At 33.6% G+C, this 21309-nt stretch overlaps 1 protein-coding gene across 6 annotated transcripts in view; it reads right to left on the bottom strand.

Annotated features, from left to right (window-relative positions):
• Positions 1 to 4085: 4085 nt before the first annotated feature.
• TNPO1 (transportin 1) overlaps positions 4086 to 21309 on the bottom strand; it is an 84939-nt gene continuing 67715 nt past the window's right edge. For 3 of the 6 annotated variants that reach the window (XM_029216738.1, XM_029216741.1, XM_029216740.1), the window contains exons 14-25: positions 19514 to 19685; positions 18338 to 18424; positions 17078 to 17185; positions 16788 to 16946; positions 16620 to 16707; positions 13993 to 14091; positions 13728 to 13823; positions 10785 to 10860; positions 9805 to 9904; positions 7442 to 7516; positions 6438 to 6580; positions 4250 to 4501 (exon numbers count right to left, since the gene is read on the bottom strand). In XM_029216738.1, coding sequence (XP_029072571.1) covers positions 6473 to 6580; positions 7442 to 7516; positions 9805 to 9904; positions 10785 to 10860; positions 13728 to 13823; positions 13993 to 14091; positions 16620 to 16707; positions 16788 to 16946; positions 17078 to 17185; positions 18338 to 18424; positions 19514 to 19685 — 1168 coding nt within the window. In that variant the 3' untranslated portion in view covers positions 4250 to 4501; positions 6438 to 6472. Of the gene's footprint in view, positions 4502 to 6437; positions 6581 to 7441; positions 7517 to 9804; positions 9905 to 10784; positions 10861 to 13727; positions 13824 to 13992; positions 14092 to 16619; positions 16708 to 16787; positions 16947 to 17077; positions 17186 to 18337; positions 18425 to 19513; positions 19686 to 21309 lie in introns of all 6 variants that reach the window. The other 3 variants (XM_029216739.1, XM_029216737.1, XM_029216742.1) reach the window with 3 other exon arrangements.

Genomic DNA, 21309 nt, shown 5'->3' with positions numbered 1-21309 from the left:
ATTTAATACAGTATGACTAGGTACTAAGTAGGTATACAATGCTCTTGCATGGTATTATTACTAGATAATATTGTTACACAGCTCTTTATTGATCTGATTTTTAATCTAGATTATTTTAGGCCCTTAATCTGAAGACCACAGTTTTCATCAAGATTTCAATGCCTACATTTCAGTAACAGTACTAGTAGCGACAGTTAAATGTTTTCCCCCCTGTATTACTCGCAAAAATAATTCAAGAAGCAAAGCTGTGTGTAAAGTACTACTAAAGGAAGGACTTAAATTGCAGTTATGCACGATACACTCTTCTCTTGGGAAGAATGTTTTTGCACCGTTATCTGTTAATACATTCAATATGAATAATATAGGTTAACTATATGAAGCAAAAAATCCCACTTTTTTCTTTATGGCAAAGGATTTAAATTAAATTTAGACTAAAAGGTTTAAGACATAGTTTAATTCTGGCATTTCAGCTATGCAGGGTAATTTAATATATGACAGAAAAAATTTCCACTTTCCTATCTTAGAGTTTGGAGAAAAGGAGAACCAAAGTGAATTCTCGCCAGGAAGGACTTATACCACCACAGTCTGCAAGAATTAAGGATTGGAAAATCAGACTAAATGGAAAGATTCTTCATGAAATACACTAAAAAAACAAAGACTGTAAGTATGATGACTCTTTATAAGCATATGTCATCAAAGCAAGAAGGATACAAGAGTATTCACCTGAGATAAAACTTGTATCTGAATATTTTATAACTGAGTAGACAAAGCATTTCAATAGAGGAAAGTCAGTTGAAATTATTTTAAAATATACATCTGATCCTATTTTACAATATATGCAATTTAAGCAATTCAGGTCAATGAAAAAGTCTTAACAAAAAAAATCACAGTGTTTATCAATATGTTAATTACAAAATGTATGCTACTTATTTTGTTTTTAAGATGTAATGGCTTGGTTAAGTGTTTTAAAATCTATTCTTCTGAAATCCGACCTACATAACAAAATCAAGTAGCAGTATAATGTAAAGCATCAGAACTGGCTCTTAAAGATTATTTACATGTTGATTATTTGGAAAATAACCAACCAAAAAATATAAAAAAGTGATTTCTTTTTTACACAGTATGAAGTTATTAAAGAGATCAGACAATACAAAAAGCAAAATTCTTTCCTGAATAAATGAATATCTGTGGCACTAAGTTCACTTACTAATGGACTGTAACATGGAACTGCCAAACATGCATTTAAATTATATTAAATACACTTTCTGTTTCCAACTTAGGTTGATCAGCAGCTTTTGTTCTGTTAGAATCCTTCAAAGAGAGAAGCTCAAACAGGAAAAAGAAGGCATATATAAAACAGTAAACACTGACCTCCTGAGGTTCCTACAACATAAAAATATTCAAGTAGAAAATCTACATCACTTAGCAGCGGCTATTTCTGTAGTTGAGCACACTAACAGCACTTTAGTGTGTAAGGAGCAGATGAAGTAAGCCGTGCTTTTAAGCATGCCAAGAGGCAGAAACACTGGAATGTAACAAAGACAAACTCACAATTTCATAGACATTCAGTCAACATTCAAAACTACTAAGACTACACCACAAGAATTAAGTTGCTTTATATATATATCCCATGATGTATTAAGTTTTATCAGAATGCTAAATCAGAGCTTACCTCAAAAGATAACTTAAATGGCTTCTGCAAATTCCTATGTTATACTATGTATCTGAAATATAATTAGGAAGAAACTATAACCTCAAGGGGGAAAAAAACCCCAAAAAACCCAACCCCATTCTCAGGCTGTCAGTCATATTTATTTATATTTTGCATTTTTAAATTATATTTCCTTTTAATTTAAAAACACGTTAAGTGACTACAAAAGGGCACATTCTTATGTTACATAACTGCTTAATTAGAAATTAATTTTTCAATCCAATCAGTAACAACAATGCTTTTCAGTCAATAGAGAATTGGCAACCACAGGTCCAGATAATTTTATTGAAGGTTGTTTTGGTACGTTCATTTTAAAGTGTCCAGGAGAATTCTGAATTTAAATTTCTTTCAATTTAAAATGTTTACTACTTATTCCAGAATATTAAAATATCTCCCGTGTTAAATTCTAAAATGTTTTGGAAAACTACAGTATATCACTAGAATTTAAGGATAAAATAGCCACCCTAATCAGGTTTTAAAGACTAACTAGGAAGCAAATTTTGAGCTCCCAGTGAGGCAATGGTACTAGAAAGCAAAATGCTACATGCCCTTTGGATCCAACTTACAATTTTAAAAAAACTGTACAGTAAAAATATGATTTAATTTCAGGCTCTACAGACTGAAATTTGCAAAGCCAAAGTAGAGGAAAGAAGGTGAAAGAACATGTTAAAAAAAAAACACACACACACACACAACAAAAACCTTTCTGCATGCTACCATGCATCTGAAATTTTCTGAAATGGTATTTATAAATTCACACACATACAGCTCAAACTTCAGTGCAATGGCTGTATCATTCAACACCTTCAGAGGAACAGAACCATGCAAAGAGGAGCAACTGCTTACAAAAACGGTTATTCAGTATTTATTCTGCAATGCGAAGGTGACGAACTAAAATATAAAAAGGTTGTTATGGCTTAACATTTCTGTTGCAGATTAAATATGCAGCATTGAAAAATGGAAAGGTGTGGCTTCATCTCTGACCAGCAGAGTTAAAAAGAAAAATCTCTCCATTTTCCTTCATCATCATGGGATACACTGTTCAGGCAATCCAAATTAATAAAGACTTGCACTTTCATATGGACACAAGATCAAGTGTACCAGTTAGGTTTTCACATTCACAGTATATAAGAAAATACACATGGAAGGAAAAGTAAAGGGTTAACTTAACAAGGATTTATTCACAGGAATACATGTAAGTAGAGAAAAATAACAGAAAAGCTAAACAAATGAAATGAAGAGGATCCAAACCAACTTTCACTCTGTAGCTTTTTACTTGCACCCTGTGTGCATATATCTAGGGCACAGAGGGCCACCAACATGCGCCAATACAGTGTAGGAACCCTGCATTACATCCATTAACTTAAACATATCTTTAAGATCATGCTTTGAACAAAAAAAGAAAGCTTAGAAGGCAATATGTTGAGTGGGAATAAACACTGAAATATAGCAATCATGTCTTCAACTTCTACAATTGTCTTTATGTGCCAACTAACATTTATGCAGCCTCTTACAGATCCTTTACCATGTAATTTAAGTTTTAGAAGTTTTGATAAAATCACTAGTAGTATATAACCATGCAGAAAGCACATCACACTGACAGCACAGAGGCAAAGATTTTGCACAGGTATATCAGCTTTCCACATTGTGCAGGTTACACACAATACAATATCAATCTTATTCCTAACAGATCCTAAAAAAGATATTTCAAGGCCTAGCTGTAAACTACAGTACTTTATATCTATATTCTTAATAAAAATAAAATCCACAAATCTTAAAAGGAATTTTAAATGCAGGGCTATATTGAACTGGTAAACTGCAACACAAACTGGCGCAACAGAGGTAACTGAATACCAATCTCACTCTATGTGATGCAAGCATGCTACTCTCCCACTAATTTAAAGTACTTTCAATCACTATGAGCCAGAATGCATGCCTGAACGAACCTTAAACTGCACTTTAAAAATAACATCTTGGCCTAGAAATTAAATCTAATGAAGTACAACCATCAAATTATATCCACTACATTAATGCAAAATCAAGATGTCAATCTTTAGTTTGATATGTCCAACCCCATTTATTCCTCCCTCCCTGCCCACCCCACAAAGGTAAAAGGAGTGACTCATTTGGCATTTCACAGGGTGCTTCATTGTTTATATTTGTTTTGTTTTATTTCCAACTTTTTGGGGTACCTTAAATTGTAACTTCCAAGAACCTGCTTCTACTATTATGGGTAGGCAAGCTGATTTTAACTCTTATTAGCTTTCATTTGTGTAGTTCTTCATCAGCATGCAAAAACAAGTCCCCATCAATGTGGGAAATTTTATAAAAACCTTTAAATAAAAAAAAAAAACAAAAAACCGTCAAAACTTTACTGTCTTCTAATCCTCATTCTTAGGTTTCCTTTATCGTGCGCTATAGAATTTTTCCTCTTTCTCATCCCTATGCATCATTTATATGGTTCTTGTTTTGGTACAATTCCCCATAATATTCCAGAATGTACTGTTTTGTGAGTAGATTGAATAGCTTTTTCTTTTCTTTTTTTTTTTTTTGCTTCTTCACATCCAGTGCAGAGTTGTAATTGGAGACAGATTTCCACCCACAAAGGCTCCAGATGTTAAAACGTTTCCCAACAGCGACTTAATACAGTGACGGCAACACCTCCCTCCCGCCCCTCCCAGTAGGGTTGGGATTGTACTGTATTCCCTACTGGTTTACCCTTCCCCCCTGTAAAGGGTAACATTTTCCCTGGGTGCAGAGGCTCCCTCATAGTCTCCAAGACTGAAGGACCTGTAAGAAAACAAAAACAATTTTATACGTAAAACTGTTCTTTTAAAGCCAGTTGAACACAAAATTAATCAAGTAGCAATGCCATCTCTACCTAAAGAAAATGAGAAACTGTACAAATTGCCTATGATCACACTTGTCAATGAGAACCATGTTGCTCCCTTCTCCTGCAGCTCTCAACTGTCACCTGCATCAGATACGAAAAGTGACGCCAAGCTGGGGACATGCACAGAGAGGTGTGCAGCGCTTTATACAGATGAAATATAGATGAAATACGCCTTGTAGATTGCCATCAGTCTAATTACCTATCCTCATTCACACAATGAGTCCCGATGGGAGCTGATTATTTCTTATATAGCAAGTTGCCTTGCTTTCTTCAAAATTAAGTTAGCACTTTCTTTAGGACAATCACTTTCCTTAGTGAGAATTAAAACATTATCATTTTGGCCAGTATTCCCAATGTTAAGCAAAAAAAAACAGAGCGTGACTTATTTTACTCAGTCATGTCCTATACTCTCAGGCCTCTTGATTTTCCTGATAAAGACTTTTTCAATGCTAGCACAGTTTTAATTATGAGAAGACTAAGAAATAAAGGTAGATTACTGGGAGACTGTAACTAGTACCTGACAGTTGTCCTTTCACAACAAAACTTTTAACTACTCCTGTGAAACTTCGGACATTTATGAAGGTCACCACAGTTAATTCATAACTGGTGAAATGACAGAGACCACATAGGGTTTATTAATCAGATTTATTAACCCGAAAGTGCTCAAGACTCAGCTCACTGTTGAATAATTTAGCCCTTGATGCTAAAAGTTATTTCTCATCTATTGCATTCTCATGATTTAACGTAAAGTGAATCAAGCACTTCTCTAAAATGCTAAAGCCACAAGACAGCCATAAGGACTCAAGACCACTGTGGGACAACACACACAAAGGGCTCTGAGACATTCCAGAGGCTGCAAGCCCATTTCTACTGCCCTTTTAGGCTAGTTAACTTAGATGTTGAAATCTTTCCAGGTTTAAAATCTAGCTCAGAGTAAAGAAGCAAGCATGCAAACAGAAACTCCAACATACAAGGTAATTCAAGTAACTTTATGCCTTCTCAACACACACTGAGTACACTCTCTGACCCTCCAGTTGAACAGGTCTCAGTTCATGTTCAAAATCTAATGAAGTGCGTCCTGGCTCACTGTACTAACCCATATTACTGATATTTATTGAGCCACTTAGTGTGTTAGGCAATATACGAAGTCCTGGCACCACATATAGAATAGTATTTAATCCTCAAAATAACCTAATGAGGGAACTAAGGCTAGAAGACCAGAACTGTTAGTTTGACTTAAGTCAGAAAAACTCAAAGAACAAGAGTGCAGGTGGACTTACCCCTCTACCACCCCAAATCAAAAAAGAATCTTCCATTGATCTTTTAAAAACACCGTGCTGGGAACGAGGAAGGTGCTCAATAAAATATGAAGAATAAATATTAAATATTCCTATTTACTGAGACCAAATCCAGTTCCAATTCTACTTGGGTTTTCCCTAAAGCTCACAACATAGGAAGTCCTTGATATATAAGAGACTATAAATTCATGCTTTAAAAATGAATCTCTACCCTGCCACAGTGAATGTCAGTGACCTCTTAAAGGGCAAAAATTAAAAAAAGGATTGGTTGAAGAAATGGTAATCCAACTAGTACACCAACTTGGATTTCCTTCTACCTAGGACTCAAAGTGGAACCATGTATTTTATCTTGCTTGCTGGCTCATCAATCAATCTCCAGCCTTCATGTAAGTAATTTTAAGTCAAATATAACATGATACTGTTTTACTCAACCTCTGTGGAAAACAAATACCTTTTATTCTATTCAGTAGTTTTAGACTGAAGTCCTAACTTAAGTTTCTTCATCCTGGAAAATTCCAAATTTCTTACAACTTACCCCTAATTATGGGACTGCAGCTTAAGTGTATGAGGTTAAACACCATAAAAAGCTGCAAGACGCTCTTTTAAGGGAAGCGGAAACTGGTCAGAGAAACGCCTCCAATTTTCATCCCCAACTTGATTTTTAAATCCATGAAGGATCTGCAAAAAAGTAAAAACTCATTATCAATAACAAAAGAGAAACTCTCATATCTGCGTAGCTTCTGAAATCAAACACTACTGATTTTATTATTCTAAAATTTTACCCCTATTAAAGTAGTTATTCTCAAACTTCATTGAATTCTACACCTTTCCATGTCTTGCCTAAAATCACCTCATAGAACATGCTGCACTTTGCTTTGAGAAGGTTAGAATTCAGCAAGTGTCCTAGTAACAGAAGTACTCTAAGCAATCTGACATAGTAGTAATGAAAAGCAAGCAAAAAGGTATAGCATTCACCCAAGGGATTAAAATTGTTATGCCTTATTAAGTTTATTCAAATTGAAAATATACAAAGCTTTGGGGGTTCATAGTTGCAACTATACAGTTCACTAATTTTAATATTAGGTAATTCAAATGTGTAGCAGCATTTTATTTCTTATTTTGTTATGGCTGAGGGCTGACTGGAGTTAACCACAAGGGGCATTACTAAAACAAGAACACAGGTTTAATCCTTGCTGTGACCAGTTAGATTTACTTTGTTCAATAGATTATATTATACTCCAATCTTAGTCAGCCATCTTTGAAAATACATGCTATTTTGCACAGGTGGGATAACAGGACTTCATGAATCAGTGGTACTGCTTGAGAAAATATTTTTAAAATACATGCTCTATTGATACAAAGTCACTACTGTATATTAAGAAAAGATCAAGTCAACTTCTTTATTACCAAGAACAAAGGTTATATAGTCTACCAGTACTGACTTGAAGAGTCTAAGTTTCATATGAAATAAAAACATAATTTAAATTTCCCAACTAAGTAACAGTCACATGATGTGCATCATAAAGACTTTTTAGTTACCTTACAGAACATGTCTCGCAGATCATCTTTTGGATTAATCCATGATGCAACAGCATCACAAAAAAATATAAAATCCTATAACAAGCAAGAAATACATCTTCAATTGATACTGTATTTGTCAAACACAACAAAAGATACATGTAAACTTCAGAATATATATCAACAGAATCCTAGGTAAAAAAAACCCAACTTTTTAAAACAGCTATAATAAGGAATTAAAGTAATTTCTTAATGGTTGTCCCTGTTACTCTACCATCAAGGAACCTCTAACTTACTCAGTTTATACTGGAATTTAGTGCTACAGGAAAACCCAAATGAACTTTTTGGCCAACCCAATATTTTTTACATTACAAAACCCCAGTCTAGTAAATGTGTAGCATCAGCAAGGACTGAAAGCATCAAATAAGCACCAGTTTAAAAAATCTTCATTTATGGAATTATATAAATTCAATAATTTTACAGTTCTGATTGGCCTAGAAATAATTCAAAGCTAGTTAAGTATATACCAAACAAGTTCGACTTAAAGCGTAGGAATTTATAGATTTAAATTTCAAGATCCACCTCCAGATAGAAATGTAGATGAAATGATAAGTTAGAAGAAAAACTATGTAGTTACAAACAGCACCCAGCCCAACCCAACTCAAACAAAAAAAAACCCCAATGCTCAGACTATTATTTAAAAGATAATCACGTTATTCTGACTAAAAGAACAAGGTGATGACAGGTATATGCTTGAAATACTTCATTTAAGTATTTTTCAAGTTCGACTATCTTACTGAAACAACAGTTCAACATACAAGATGCTGCTGATGTACAACTACTTTAAATTTTACTATTAAATTCAGAAAACCTCATTAATTTAAAAAAAATCACTAATACTAAAATATGTGCATAAAACACATATTTAAGCAAATAAAATACCACGTGCCCAAAGTTTATGGTTTATTCAAATTATGATTCCTGTGTCTTCTGAATATCAAAGTCTGATGTTAAAAATTTTAATTATATATACATGTAGAATTTGTGATTAAAAATTTAAACATAAATAAAACTTCAGACATTTTCTTTTAACCACACCCAAATAAAGTACGTAAAAAGTAGAAATTTATACCAACTTTTTAGTAGCGATTTCATGACCACACGTGTTACCTGTCACTGTCTTAAATGTTAATGCAAAAGGAAAAACAACAATAACAAAAAAAACACACCGCTGTATGAAAATGCTCCTTCTTAATATGGTATATACCACATCAGATACCTCTAAAACGTATTAAAGGTGACACAAAGTTCTTAAGTATTGGAAAAAACCCAGAAATTCAATGCCAGGAGGTTATTTTGCAACTAGGGACCATCTTTTAAGACAGTAATGGCTTGTTTTAATAGTAAGTTATTAATGTTATACAAATCTAAAATTAGCCAAAAGATTTTTTTCCAGTTCTACTTCATATGTTTTCAATGCCTATCACCTACATCAATTTTGAATTTTATAAGCTGGTATTTCACAATGTTTCTAAACCTGAATTAACAAACAATACAGTAATCAACGTAAGATAGGAAGTATCAAAAGGTCTCAGTTAAAAAATGTTCAAAGCACCTATCCCTTGAAAGTGAAAGTTTATTTTCTGGAAAACCCCTCCCATACTTTCTTTTCCTTACAATTTATCTGTTGAGGAACCTGGGACATTTAACCTATAGCCCCACAGCCTGTATTTTGTTGATTTCATACATATGGTGTAAATCAACACATCCTTTTATGCTTTGTGTGTCAGCTGGATCCAGAGGTTTGATCAGATTCACGTTTAGTACTGCTGCCAAATAATTTTTTAAAGGCTAAAGACGTCTAAATATAGTATGAAATAGCGTAAGAAATGAAATTAAGTATGAATAAATCACTAAATCATAAACTCTCAAAAGTTAAAGCAGTTTCAATGGTTGATTCAGTATTCTATTTTATTCACTACCGAGTTTCTGATCTAAGTAACAGAAAGAGTATCCTACTATTTGATCACCCTCTGAAGTGTAGAGAGCCTCAAACTCAGCAAATTGATATTCACAGTTTGAGGAAGCATTTACAAAGTAAATAAATGACGTTTGAATGTGAATGAAAGAAGCTTTGGCTTAATTCAAGTCAAGAATATAACTTTTATTCTCCCAATCTGCTGTTATCATATGTCAGGACCAAAAAAACATTTAGGAAATAAAAATAGGCATCATCATTTCAAGATGTTAGGAAATACACATTTAAAACATAATTTGTTTCAGTATCTTCAGTAAAAATAGGTAATATTTTTAATAATTATAGTTTAAACTTTAAAGTTTCATAATTCAGAACATTAAAAGTTAAATCCTTTTGAACATCTTACTTGGATTACTCCACTGGGATTCACACTGATCATGGTACAAATCCCACGAAATGCTGAATCCTTTTCCTCATTGTCCCTTATGTTTCTCAGAGAGGTGCACCTATTAAATTATAGAATTGAGTTTAGCATTTAAGTAAAAAGCAGGTTCAACTACAATACTAATGGACAGTATTTAATGGAATAAGCACCAGAGTAGAGATAATGTTTATATTCAAAGAATTTTCATAAAGCTTAAGTTTCTCACACTTACTATATTATGTTGGGCCCATCTAATCTCAATATAGTGAAAACCTTGAAATTCACAATTCTTACTAATAAATTGCATCTGAGTAATAACAACTGATTTTAATTTCCCATTTAAACTATTAATGAGCTTGATCCAAGAGTAAATTACCCATTTTTAAAACTGTATTATGACTTGTATTCCATTAAACACTACTAAAAATGTCTTGAATTGAAAGACTGTCAATCGAAAGAAGCAGAACATAGGATATACTGCCACAGTAGAAACTATTATTATACAACTTATGATGTAGATGTTTAATTTTTACATTAACAAGCAAATAAGATTTTTATACATAACAAATTTAAACATATTTCTTAATGCAATCCAAGTTTTCAAATTAATTCTAAAAAAGAAACAATGCAAAAACCTAAATTTATAGAATTTGCATGCATCTTTATTTTACTGGTGGATATTTAAATGCTTTTTATGTATAATCAAGCTTTTTAACACAGCAAGCATGTGACAATCTTATCCCATGCATCAATTAGTCGTTAGCCACAACATAAAATAAATATACATGACGATGCTACTGAAAAACCTCACAAACCTGATAGGACAAGATTAGTCACATGGTTGGCAATGATAAAGGATTGTGATTTTTGTAACCAACTGAAAATATATCTAAAAGTGAGATAGAAAGAGAAAGAAAGAGTGAAGAAAAATGAATTAAAAAAAAAGATTGAATAATACACACCAGGGTCTTATAAACTGCTGTAGCATGGGGGCCACCTCTTGAGGACAAACGTAACCAAGACGACCAATTGTTATTGCTAAGGTAACGCAATCACGGTTATACACCACCAAACGCCAACCAAGACATGAGCAAATGAGGGGGAAGGAGAAAAAATAAAGAAAAAACAACAAATAACTCAGAAACAGAAACCAACAGAATTTGTGTATGATAATAAACATAAGATTTCACCAGTGCTGTTTATTACCACCCCCTATAATAAGGGGCAGCAACATATATGGCATACTCTTGGAAAAAGAAAAACAAAAGGAATTAAAAAAACTTTAAAGATTGAGAGAACACCAAAAACCGTGATGAACTGCTTTTCTCGCTCAATCGTCAAGATATTCTGTTAATAAAACGATGAGCGATTAAACAGATGGATTTAGATTCTTCCTTCAAAGCCAGTTGAAATTTCAGTTTAACAATGAAATCTAGGTTTTCTCCCCCAAGAAATACTAGTAAATGTAAATTATTACATTTCTGAATTGTCTATTCAAACACACTTCTCAGAAGTTAACAGTTAAAAGCTTTTTCACTTCTTTACGTAGCTTTCTATGTGATTTCCATTCTTTGAAAATTATCTAGGAATCTGATCAAAATTTTGGTATAATTTTGGTTTGTTTGCCAGCATTTCCGAAACAAGCCAGTGGACCATTTGTTGCCTGATATCAAAATCAACTATTAAATTTTAGGTGTTGTGGTACATACTGAATAAATGGATTGGAAAATTGCTGTGCTATGTCAAATCCCGTTCCAAAAAAAAAACCCTCTGATGGTGATGATGATAACAACTCAAACAGTCCACTAATTTCAAAGCCTGTTTGACAAAAAGGAAATTTAGACAGTCCACTGTAATGACATGTGACATGTGGACCAAAGGAACAAATATTCTGTCCTTGCTATAAAATGCACAGCAGATGATAATAGATAATAAAACATACTGATTACATGCTAATATTTTATTTTTAAAAATTTGAAGTGGGAATTAATCAAACATATATTCACCATCAAAATTCAGTTAAGTCCTTAAATTTACAAAGAGTTAAAAACAAGTGCAACTCAGAGCTGCATTCTGCAATTCAAAGGTACATTACATATAAATACATTTATACACAACGGGAAAAAAAAAAAACAAACAGAAAACAAACCATGAGGTGCTTTAATGGTGTTCTCTCAAAAACTTACAGGTTAACCTTTCATAAAAAAAGGGTGGGGGGGTAAAGAAAAATGTTTAAGGATTACTTGAAGCAAACTACACAGATAATACTAAAATCCAGCAGATTCATATGAAGCAAGAGAAAGAAAACCTATGTTCAAAAGACACAAACTATGCAACATTCTCATTAAACAGGCAAGTATGAACAACCCAATGAAACATGCGATAAAGCAGATGATGGTCCATTGAAAAAGTTCAGTGTAGGATATACTAATTAGAAAAAAAGCAAGTAACTGCATATACTAAGGAATTGGCTTTATGAAATATTAAGATAATGGTAATTAAGTTGCTAAAATATACAGATATTACCCACTGACAATGATTTTATTTTAATAATTATCCACCCCCCTCCTTTGGGGATGGAATAAAAGAAACATTTTCTGCAGTCACTTGTGATAAGAATAATACAGTGAATCCCAAGTGTCTTTCTTAATCATATCAATTCAATCCATCAACTTGAAGGGCATTATCAACTACCTTTTGATTTACTTAGGGTAGATTCATACTTAGAATATATTCTTATATATAAAGCCAATTTGTTCAAGGAACTATAACAAATTCACCACCTGATATCCCACAAGAAACTTTAATATACATTACACTCAACATTTATTTGCAGTTATGCATTCACATTTAAAAATAAATAGGAAGTTTCTTAAGGTTCAACAGTAATTTGATAATGGCCAAGTGTTCCAAATCTGAATGTCATGTATAGGTACTGCATTCTAAAGAGATAAAAACCTGACAAGATTTCATAACCATCCTATACATAGCTTTTTATACTTTTCAGCAAGAAAATCTAATTCACTTCATGATATAAACAGTACCCATACAGCCAAACAGCCATATAACTGTTTCATAATTAAAAGATTTCCTTCCATACCAATAATCACATTAATTATCACATTAGGATATAATAAACTTTCTATAATTAAAAAATGTAAAATTAAAATACCTTTGAAGATAAATTTTTATTTAGAAAAACTTATTTGATTCTTTGTCCAGTATATTGGTAAGGCGTTCACTGACTATGAATATACTACTGGAATTGTCTTAGTATATAAAGAAAAAGATGTGCCTGATTGAAAACAAAATTTACATTTTAAAAAATCAGGGAGGGTGGAAAGAAATAACCCCGAAATGTGTTTTATAGTATGGAAGGTACTCTTTAATATAAACATGCTCTCTATAAATGCAAAAGAGAAACAAGCCTCCTGAATAAAAATCCCACAAGATACTGCTTTAAGTTCCCAATCTGAAGAAGAGTACACAACAAAATACAAAATATATATGCCATTATTAACGAACTAGCCACTACAATGCAATCTATTTTTGGCTACATTTTTACAAATTAAAAAAAAAAAATTACTCCCCAGCTGCCAGGTATTCTCTGAATTAATGTAAAAGTAAAATTCATATCATTCAACAGTTATTTTAGTTGGGGCCCATTTTAGGGAGTATTAAAACACTATAACAGGGGAGAAAGTGGTTTTTTTTTGAAAGTTTCTGAAAACTGGCTGTGGAATGAAGCTAAAACAGTACATTTCATTACTGAGAATACAAATTAGCTGTTAATTAATAAGCTGGGTTTCTAAAGCTAGCTTTGCTTTAGTTTCTCTACACATCTTAATGTAAAATTAAAAGGCAAATAATTTTCTCTTCACCGTAACAGTTCAGTCATATGGTACCTGTATTCTCTAACAACGTCTTTGGTGTGTTGGGTCTGTTAATGATTTCTACAAGCTGGTGCAACACCATAGGAATATAAGGCTGCATCTCTATACCTAGATCATTCCCAAAAGAGAAAACAAAAAAGAAAAATTTCATTGTTAAAATATCAATGTAAAATATTTCTGCCCCCTTTACTGTGATATAATATTCATATATATAATGCTCATTATAAAATATTAAATTATCAAAAATTTATGTTTTTAAAGGGGAAAAAAAGCTTACCCATTTGAATGGAGATTTCTCCAATTGCCCATGTAGCATTATTGCAGACTGAAATGAACTCTGGATTTAGGTTGGTTCCCAATATTGGCATGAAATCAGCTAGAAAAAAAAAGTTTTTAAAAACTATGTAGTAAACTTCTCAATAGCAGTGTTTTGTGCTTTAAAGGAAATCTACCAGATGGCAACTGAAATCTAGGCAAGAAACAGCCTTAAAAAAAACAAAAAGCTGTTGGTAATAAATATCTTAAGAAACTGAAGGAAGCAATATCTGGCCACTGAACGTTCACGTGAAATGTATCAGGAAGCCCAAGTTTTGGTTTTAAGTATCATTAAAAAGAGCTGGTCAGAGTAATCTCTCTTGTCATCAGACTGAGAAAATTTAAAATAAAGTGAGGAAAACATGATACAATAGAACTTTCTTCAAAGCTGGTTTTTCACACTCAGAAAAAAAATTTAAATCAATGATTTTGGCTTTTACAGTAACTTTTATCCTAGTGCTCAGATTGTGGTCTCTAAATATCACTTTCCATTTAAAAGGAAAAAGGGCTATCAGAGAAATGTCCCATCGCAGGCTAAGGGCAGGAAATGTACAAAACAAGCCTGGACTATTTTTTCATACCAGAAAAGACTGGACCCAAGTTGGTAAAGCTCCTGTTGCCAGCGGGAGGACAATTTGAGCATCATGAGCTCATATTGACACTCTAACAAACACAAACTAAACTCTGAAACATAATATAGATACCTATGGAAGATGCTGGAAATCAATTATTATTTTGAAAACTGGTAAATAAAGAATCAAGTAATTATCCTGCCTCTTCTCCTATATGATTTGTACCTCAGGGCAATAATTTATTGATACGGGAAATGTCTCTATATATGCATTCTCACTACTAAATGAAGAATTAGAATATCATTTTTTAACCCCTAATAAACCAGTCGATCTCACAGTTTCTCAATCTCAGCAATACTGATAATCTGGGTCAGATTATTTATTGTGGCGGGGGGCTGTCTCATGTGTTGTAGGATGTTTTGCAACATCCTTTGCCTCTACCCACTAGACACCAGTAACACACCCCCAGTGTTAAAATGTCTCCAGACATTGCCAAATCGCTCCAGTTGAGAAACACTAACTTGGAATATAATCATCATGGTTGGTAACATTAAAAACAGGGAGACAACAAGAAACACTGTACCTCCTGAAGAAGGTACATGATCTATAAAGTCATAAAATAAAAAAAGAAATGTAATCTTTCATACAAGTTTAGACTCATAAAAACTAAATCAGGTGGAAAATATTTGTAGAACAAGCTTTCCATAAAACAAGAATTCATTACACTTTCATTTAGAGGAGTTAGGCTTAACTTGATGGTTTACTTTAATACGTCATAAATAATGTTATTGTTCAAAGTTCAGAAAGACAGTTATTATTGAAAAGTATAACTGGGAATTGGCTGAAGGTCAAAAGGTACAATCTTCCAGTTCTAAAATAAGTTAGGTTCTGGGGGACGTAGTATATCACATTATAACTATAGTTAACAATACTGTTGTATATTTGAAAGTTGCTAAAAGGGCAGATCTTAAAAGTTCTCACCCCACAAACACACAAAATATTTGTAACTATGTGAGGTGATAGATGTTATAATTAAACACTGTGGTAATCATTTCCCAATATATACATATATCAAATCATTACACTGCACACCTTAAACTTATACAATGATATGCCAATTACATCTTAGTAAAAACTGGAGGGCTCCCCCCCCAAAGCACACCGTATCAAATGAAAACAACAACAACAAAACCGTTTTAGATCACTGCTTTAAACTAAGATTAAATGATGGGATATAGAAATGAAGGGAAAATAACCAAAACCCCATTTAATCCATGGGTCTGACAGCAAATCAGGTTACATTATTCAAGGAATCCCTTCTTATCTTCACAAAAGGCTAAGACAGATGCTATGCCACTTCAACAGAAACAAATCATCATTTACTTTTAAGAAAATTGTTTGAAGTTTCCTATAGTACCTGAAAAATTATGCTGGTTTACCATGAGAAAACCTGATTATTATTATTACTGGGTACCTCTACCAAAAAAGAGAGGCTATTCAAGAAGTATCCATGAACTAGCATATAGGACCAAGGATTCACAGGTGGGCATGTAATACTTTTCCAACTTCTCTCCAGTCACATGAATGCCTAACGAGCTGCTGAAGTGATGGTGAATTCAAAGAAACAAGGAACAGGGGTTCCCATCCTGCCTGCTTGAATCAGAGCTCTAACCAGTAAAATGTGCACTTATAAATGTTGGGATTTCATGGAATTTCAGTTTAATAATGAAAACCATAGCTGATGAAAAATAATGTTAAAAATCACATCACAGGGGCTTCCCTGGTGGCGCAGTGGTTGAGAGTCCGCCTGCCGATGCAGGGGACATGGGTTTGTGCCCCGGTCCAGGAGGATCCCACATGCCGCAGAGCGGCTGGGCCCGTGAGCCATGGCCGCTGGGCCTGCACGTCCGGAGCCTGTGCTCCGCAACGGGAGAGGCCACAACAGTGAGAGGCCCGCGTACCGCCAAAAAAAAAAAAAAAAAAAAAATCACACCACAGCAATAGAAAATATTCATACCTATACAAGGCTTAACATGCTGAAAGCAAGCTTTCGTCAGATCACCTAACAGGGCGAAGGAACTCTGTCGAACCTCTGGCATTTTATCCTGCAAGAAAGAAGAAGAAATTAACCCCAATGTGACACAGAGAACCAGGTTTCAATTCATTTCAATTTAATAAGTCTCACCTGCATGCACTGATACATTAGTGTTAGAATGTTACTTCGGGCTACTAGCTGCTCAATGTTGCCTCCAAGTCCTTCAGCCAGGCCACTGAGTAAATCAAGAGCCACTATCATAAAATCTTTATCTGGAGCCTCATACTGATCTGGTTGAGCATTGTTCAGCTGAAATTAAGACACAGTTTTTTGAAGACTTACTTTGAATCAATTATTGAAAAAGTTTGTATACATTATGCCTATCCTTAGAAAAATGTTTGATGCCAAGAAGGGAGAGAGAGAAAAATTTTAAAAAATACCATTGCTTGTGCAAGAGTCTTCTGTACTAGGTTTACACAACGCTGATACACAGGTTCACAGTATGGAAGGAAGCCAGACTGCAGGGCTGTGGCAACTGAAGATAGGCACTAGAAAAGGATAACGCAGATGTGTAAAACTTCTAGGTATAATTGAGATTATGATAAACGCTTCAAAGTGTACTCAAAAAGATTCCGGTCACTTATGAGCCTGTTCTACTAGTCTATAGCATAGCAGGTTTACCTTTTCAAACCTCTCCTTTGGATGCCATTCATTGCTGTTAAGTTTACTAGCTGGTCAGGGGAGGTTTCCTCAAAAAAATGTAAAGGTTTCTTTAGTGAACATTATCTTTCAGGAACAGATTTAAGTATTCTGTATTCCTATTTTTTCCCGAAATGTAAGAGAGACATTTATTTATCCTCCCATCCTGGTCAATACTGTGGGTGGACTTTACTGGGCACAGTCTCAGCCCCTGCCTGGAAGTAAATATATCTAGTCATAATAATAATTTTTGTTTTGTTGGGCCCAGGATTAGCCATTGCTCTGTCACAGAAGTTTTTACTTTGCTGGTTAGGGACAATCCATGGCAGAAGTGGTGACCCCTGAAATGACAGGGGGAACAAGAATGACTGAACTGGCTCTACCAATATCAATTCATCTAGGTTTAAGTTACCACATGTGAGAATGTATTCAGTTATTTGAAGAGCATATAAATTTTGGGGGGTTAAAAAAAGCATTTAAATACACAAGAAAACAAAACTTCAAACTAGACAGAAAAGGTATAAAGTGAAGTCCCTCCCATCAGAGTCCCAATGCTACTTCACATGAGTATATGTATGTATTAACAATAGATAATATATAAAAGAATTTATGTCAATTATGACATGGCTATATATCCATATAAAGAAATAGTTAAATAGAGATGGACATATATATGCTGATATGGAAAGATCTCCAAGCTAATTCACTATCAAATAAGTAGAGCAGGCTAGAAAACATACACAATTCAATCCATTGTCTACTTAAAAAAAAAAAAAGCATAACACATCCATTACATTTTTTCTGTTCCACAGTATTTCTGTGAAAACAGAAAATTTTAGATGTACCATAATTAAAGTTACGGCAAGTTACATATTTATTCAGCATTTTAACAGAAATGGTTCAGAATGTAAATTAACACTTACCACATATACCCATTTTAGATTTGAACACGTGTTTTTTGATGAAACACAGATTAACTAAATGTTACCAGCTTAGCATACCTCAAGTAAAGGGAAGAGATCTTTATCTTCATCCTTTAACATGTTCCATTTCTGGATCAGTGGAGGCATTAGCATCTGAATATATTCCTAATTACAATGATGAAAAACACATAAAGCTCCACTACCATATGTAAACTAGTCCATTTTGAGTGTATGAAAATTAAAATCCATTTACAGTAATTGTGTAAAATTATTACTGAAAGAATTTTAAGACGCATTCTTTGAATTTTTTTTTAGTCCTGGGGCCTGTGACATGTAATGACTCCTGCTGAGTAGGTTATAAATGACAAGTAAACTTATTAAAGACATTTGCAGAAAAAAATTCATAATCATTTAAATGTTCTTACTAAAACGGAAGAATTCACGCAACCAAGTCAATAAACATAGTAATCATGTAAACAGGAGCACAGATTCTACATGGTCTAATCTAAGATATTAGGAATCCCCCCACCAAACAAAACCAAAACAACCAACATCAAAGCAAACCCACAAACAAGTGTCCTGCACCAAGTTTTAAGTATGACTTATCAACACAGACATTTTCTTATGATGTTTCAGAGAGTAATCATAAGCATGAAATCTGTTCTTCAGCAGGGAATTCTGAGCTATATTAAAATTCTAGTATTACTTAAATCCTATTTAAACAAATCAAATTCCACCCATCTCTTCTATTCTTGACACTACTAGAGACAGAGTCTGGCTTCCTAGCCACACTTCTGTACCACTATTTAGCATTTTAACCTATTACCCTAATTTTTAACTATTTTACCTTAGTGTATTCCTCATACTTGTAAGTTCCAGTGAGAAAACACAGATGTTTAGATGTGGTACTCTAAAGCTGGTGTTTATTAAATGAGACACAAAACTACTTGGAATTAAGTAAAAGTTGAAATCCAGAGTATAAAACCTTTATCCTCTACCTTTATCCTCTTTCCTTTAGTCACTCTAAAAAGTGTTGGTGCATTCATGTCATATGCTCCTGTAATCTTCACACCCTGCACATATTTATTTTTTAAAATACTACTTAAAAGGTGAATACACTTGCTGCCTTTTTCAGCTCTACATTCTTAAAGCAGCAAACACTAAATGTTCACATCTCCCCAAACATGTTAACCTTTTGATTGTAACTATACTTTATATTTAATTTTTTCGTAACAGTTCATCATAGGTACTTACAGGTTTGTTTAAGTGATGTCCTACTGAATCTGCTAATGTTCCTATGGCATCATAAAGAATGAGCAGGTTTTTATGCTGGTATTTACTAAATGCAAAGACCAAGGTATCAAGTATATAAGCAAGGTAAGGAACAAGTTCTGTACAAGCCTCCTCTTCCAGGGTAGCAAAGGCACTATAATTTAAAAAAAGAGAGAGATCACTGTTGTAGAAAAGAAACAGTTTACAATAGAGATAGGAATCTAAGTCTACAGTTTATAGAATACCTATTACACTTTACATGCATATTTGCCTACCGTACCACACCAGATGCTTATTTTTAACCATTTCTTTCCCATTCCTTACGCTGTCACTTACGGGCATCAGCTTAACTACAATGGTAAAATCTAAAACTACTGTTGGTTCATTCAACAATTTATTTGCTGTTTATTATTTATTTATTGACTGAGTGCTGGGAACATAGCAATGAACAAAACAATGTCCCCATTCTCGGGGGATTTACATTCTAGTGATGTTCCAGATTAATGAAATCAGAATTGAAACTGTTAAATGATAGGAACATTTTTTAACACTTAGGGTGTTTGAGATGTATGAGAACATAGCAGTGTGACGATCTCTCAAATGTTTCTCTCAGTGGGAGGGGGAAATGGGGTGCTGGAGGTCAAAGGGCACAAATTTTCAGTTATAAGAATAAATTCTAAGTGGCGGGGTTGGTGGGGGTAGTGGGATGAACTGGGAGATTGGGATTGACATATACACACTAATATGTATAAAATAGATAACCAATAAGAACCTGCTGTATAAAAATATTCAAAAAAAAGAAAAAGGAATAAATTCTAAGGATCTGATGTACAGCATGGTGACTACAGTTAACACAGCACTGTGTACTTGGAAGTTGCTGGGTACACCTTAAGCATTCTCACAGAAAACAGAGTTACCCGTGTTAACTACAGGAATCTTGATTTTGGTAACTGTTCTACCATGCTTATGTATATCAAAATCAACATGTGGTACACTTCAAGTATATGCAATTATTTTTGTCAATTATTCCTCAGTAAAGTTTAAAATTTCCTCTAGGCTCCACACTATACATTAGAATGCACAGTGCATTTGTTATTATAAATTTGTTTATTTACAGCTTATTTTTTAGGACAAATATACAAGAACTGAACAAACTCCAGGGCCTCAGGGCAATTACTTCAATTTATACCTAAATGTGTCTCGACTTTAAGGTGTATCTGGCCCTTCGTTTGTAAAATTAAGGTTATTTTCTTCTGTTTTAGCCAGGTAAGAATTTCCTAAAATGACAGGCTTAAGCCATTTGTTAACTGAAGTCTTATTCATTAACACTGAGCTATATCTATTTCCTTCATGGCACTTTCCACAAATTATAATTATATAGTTGTTCAGTATACCCTACTAGCCTGTAAATTTTAAGACGCAGAGAATGTAAGCTCGGCATTTAATATATGCCTAACAATTAGTAGAGAACTAAAAAAAAACTTGCTGAATGAATAATCTACAGGAAACCAAGCATAATTGGTATCCTCCCCCCGCTTGAAAAAAAACTGAGTGCTATTAATTACCAAAGCTCCCTTGTTTAACTTTCTTTCAACATCATTACGAATTAGGACTCTTCCAGACATTTTTGCTTCAGATCTGGTAAAGTCCAGCTACACTGAAATTTACTTTCCTCTCTTTCAACAGTTATTCCTTCTTATTAACAAAGTCAACAGTAAAAGCAATTTTATTTGAAAAATTAAGAACTATAAACATTAGGTGGCAAGGCTTTTTAGAAC

Source organism: Monodon monoceros, unplaced genomic scaffold (genome assembly GCF_005190385.1).
Source record: "Monodon monoceros isolate NGI ecotype Baffin Bay Population unplaced genomic scaffold, NGI_Narwhal_1 Super_Scaffold_12, whole genome shotgun sequence".
In the NCBI taxonomy this organism is placed as follows: domain Eukaryota; kingdom Metazoa; phylum Chordata; class Mammalia; order Artiodactyla; family Monodontidae; genus Monodon; species Monodon monoceros.
The sequence above is the reverse complement of the archived record's forward strand: the minus strand, read 5'-3'. Positions and strand labels throughout refer to the sequence as shown.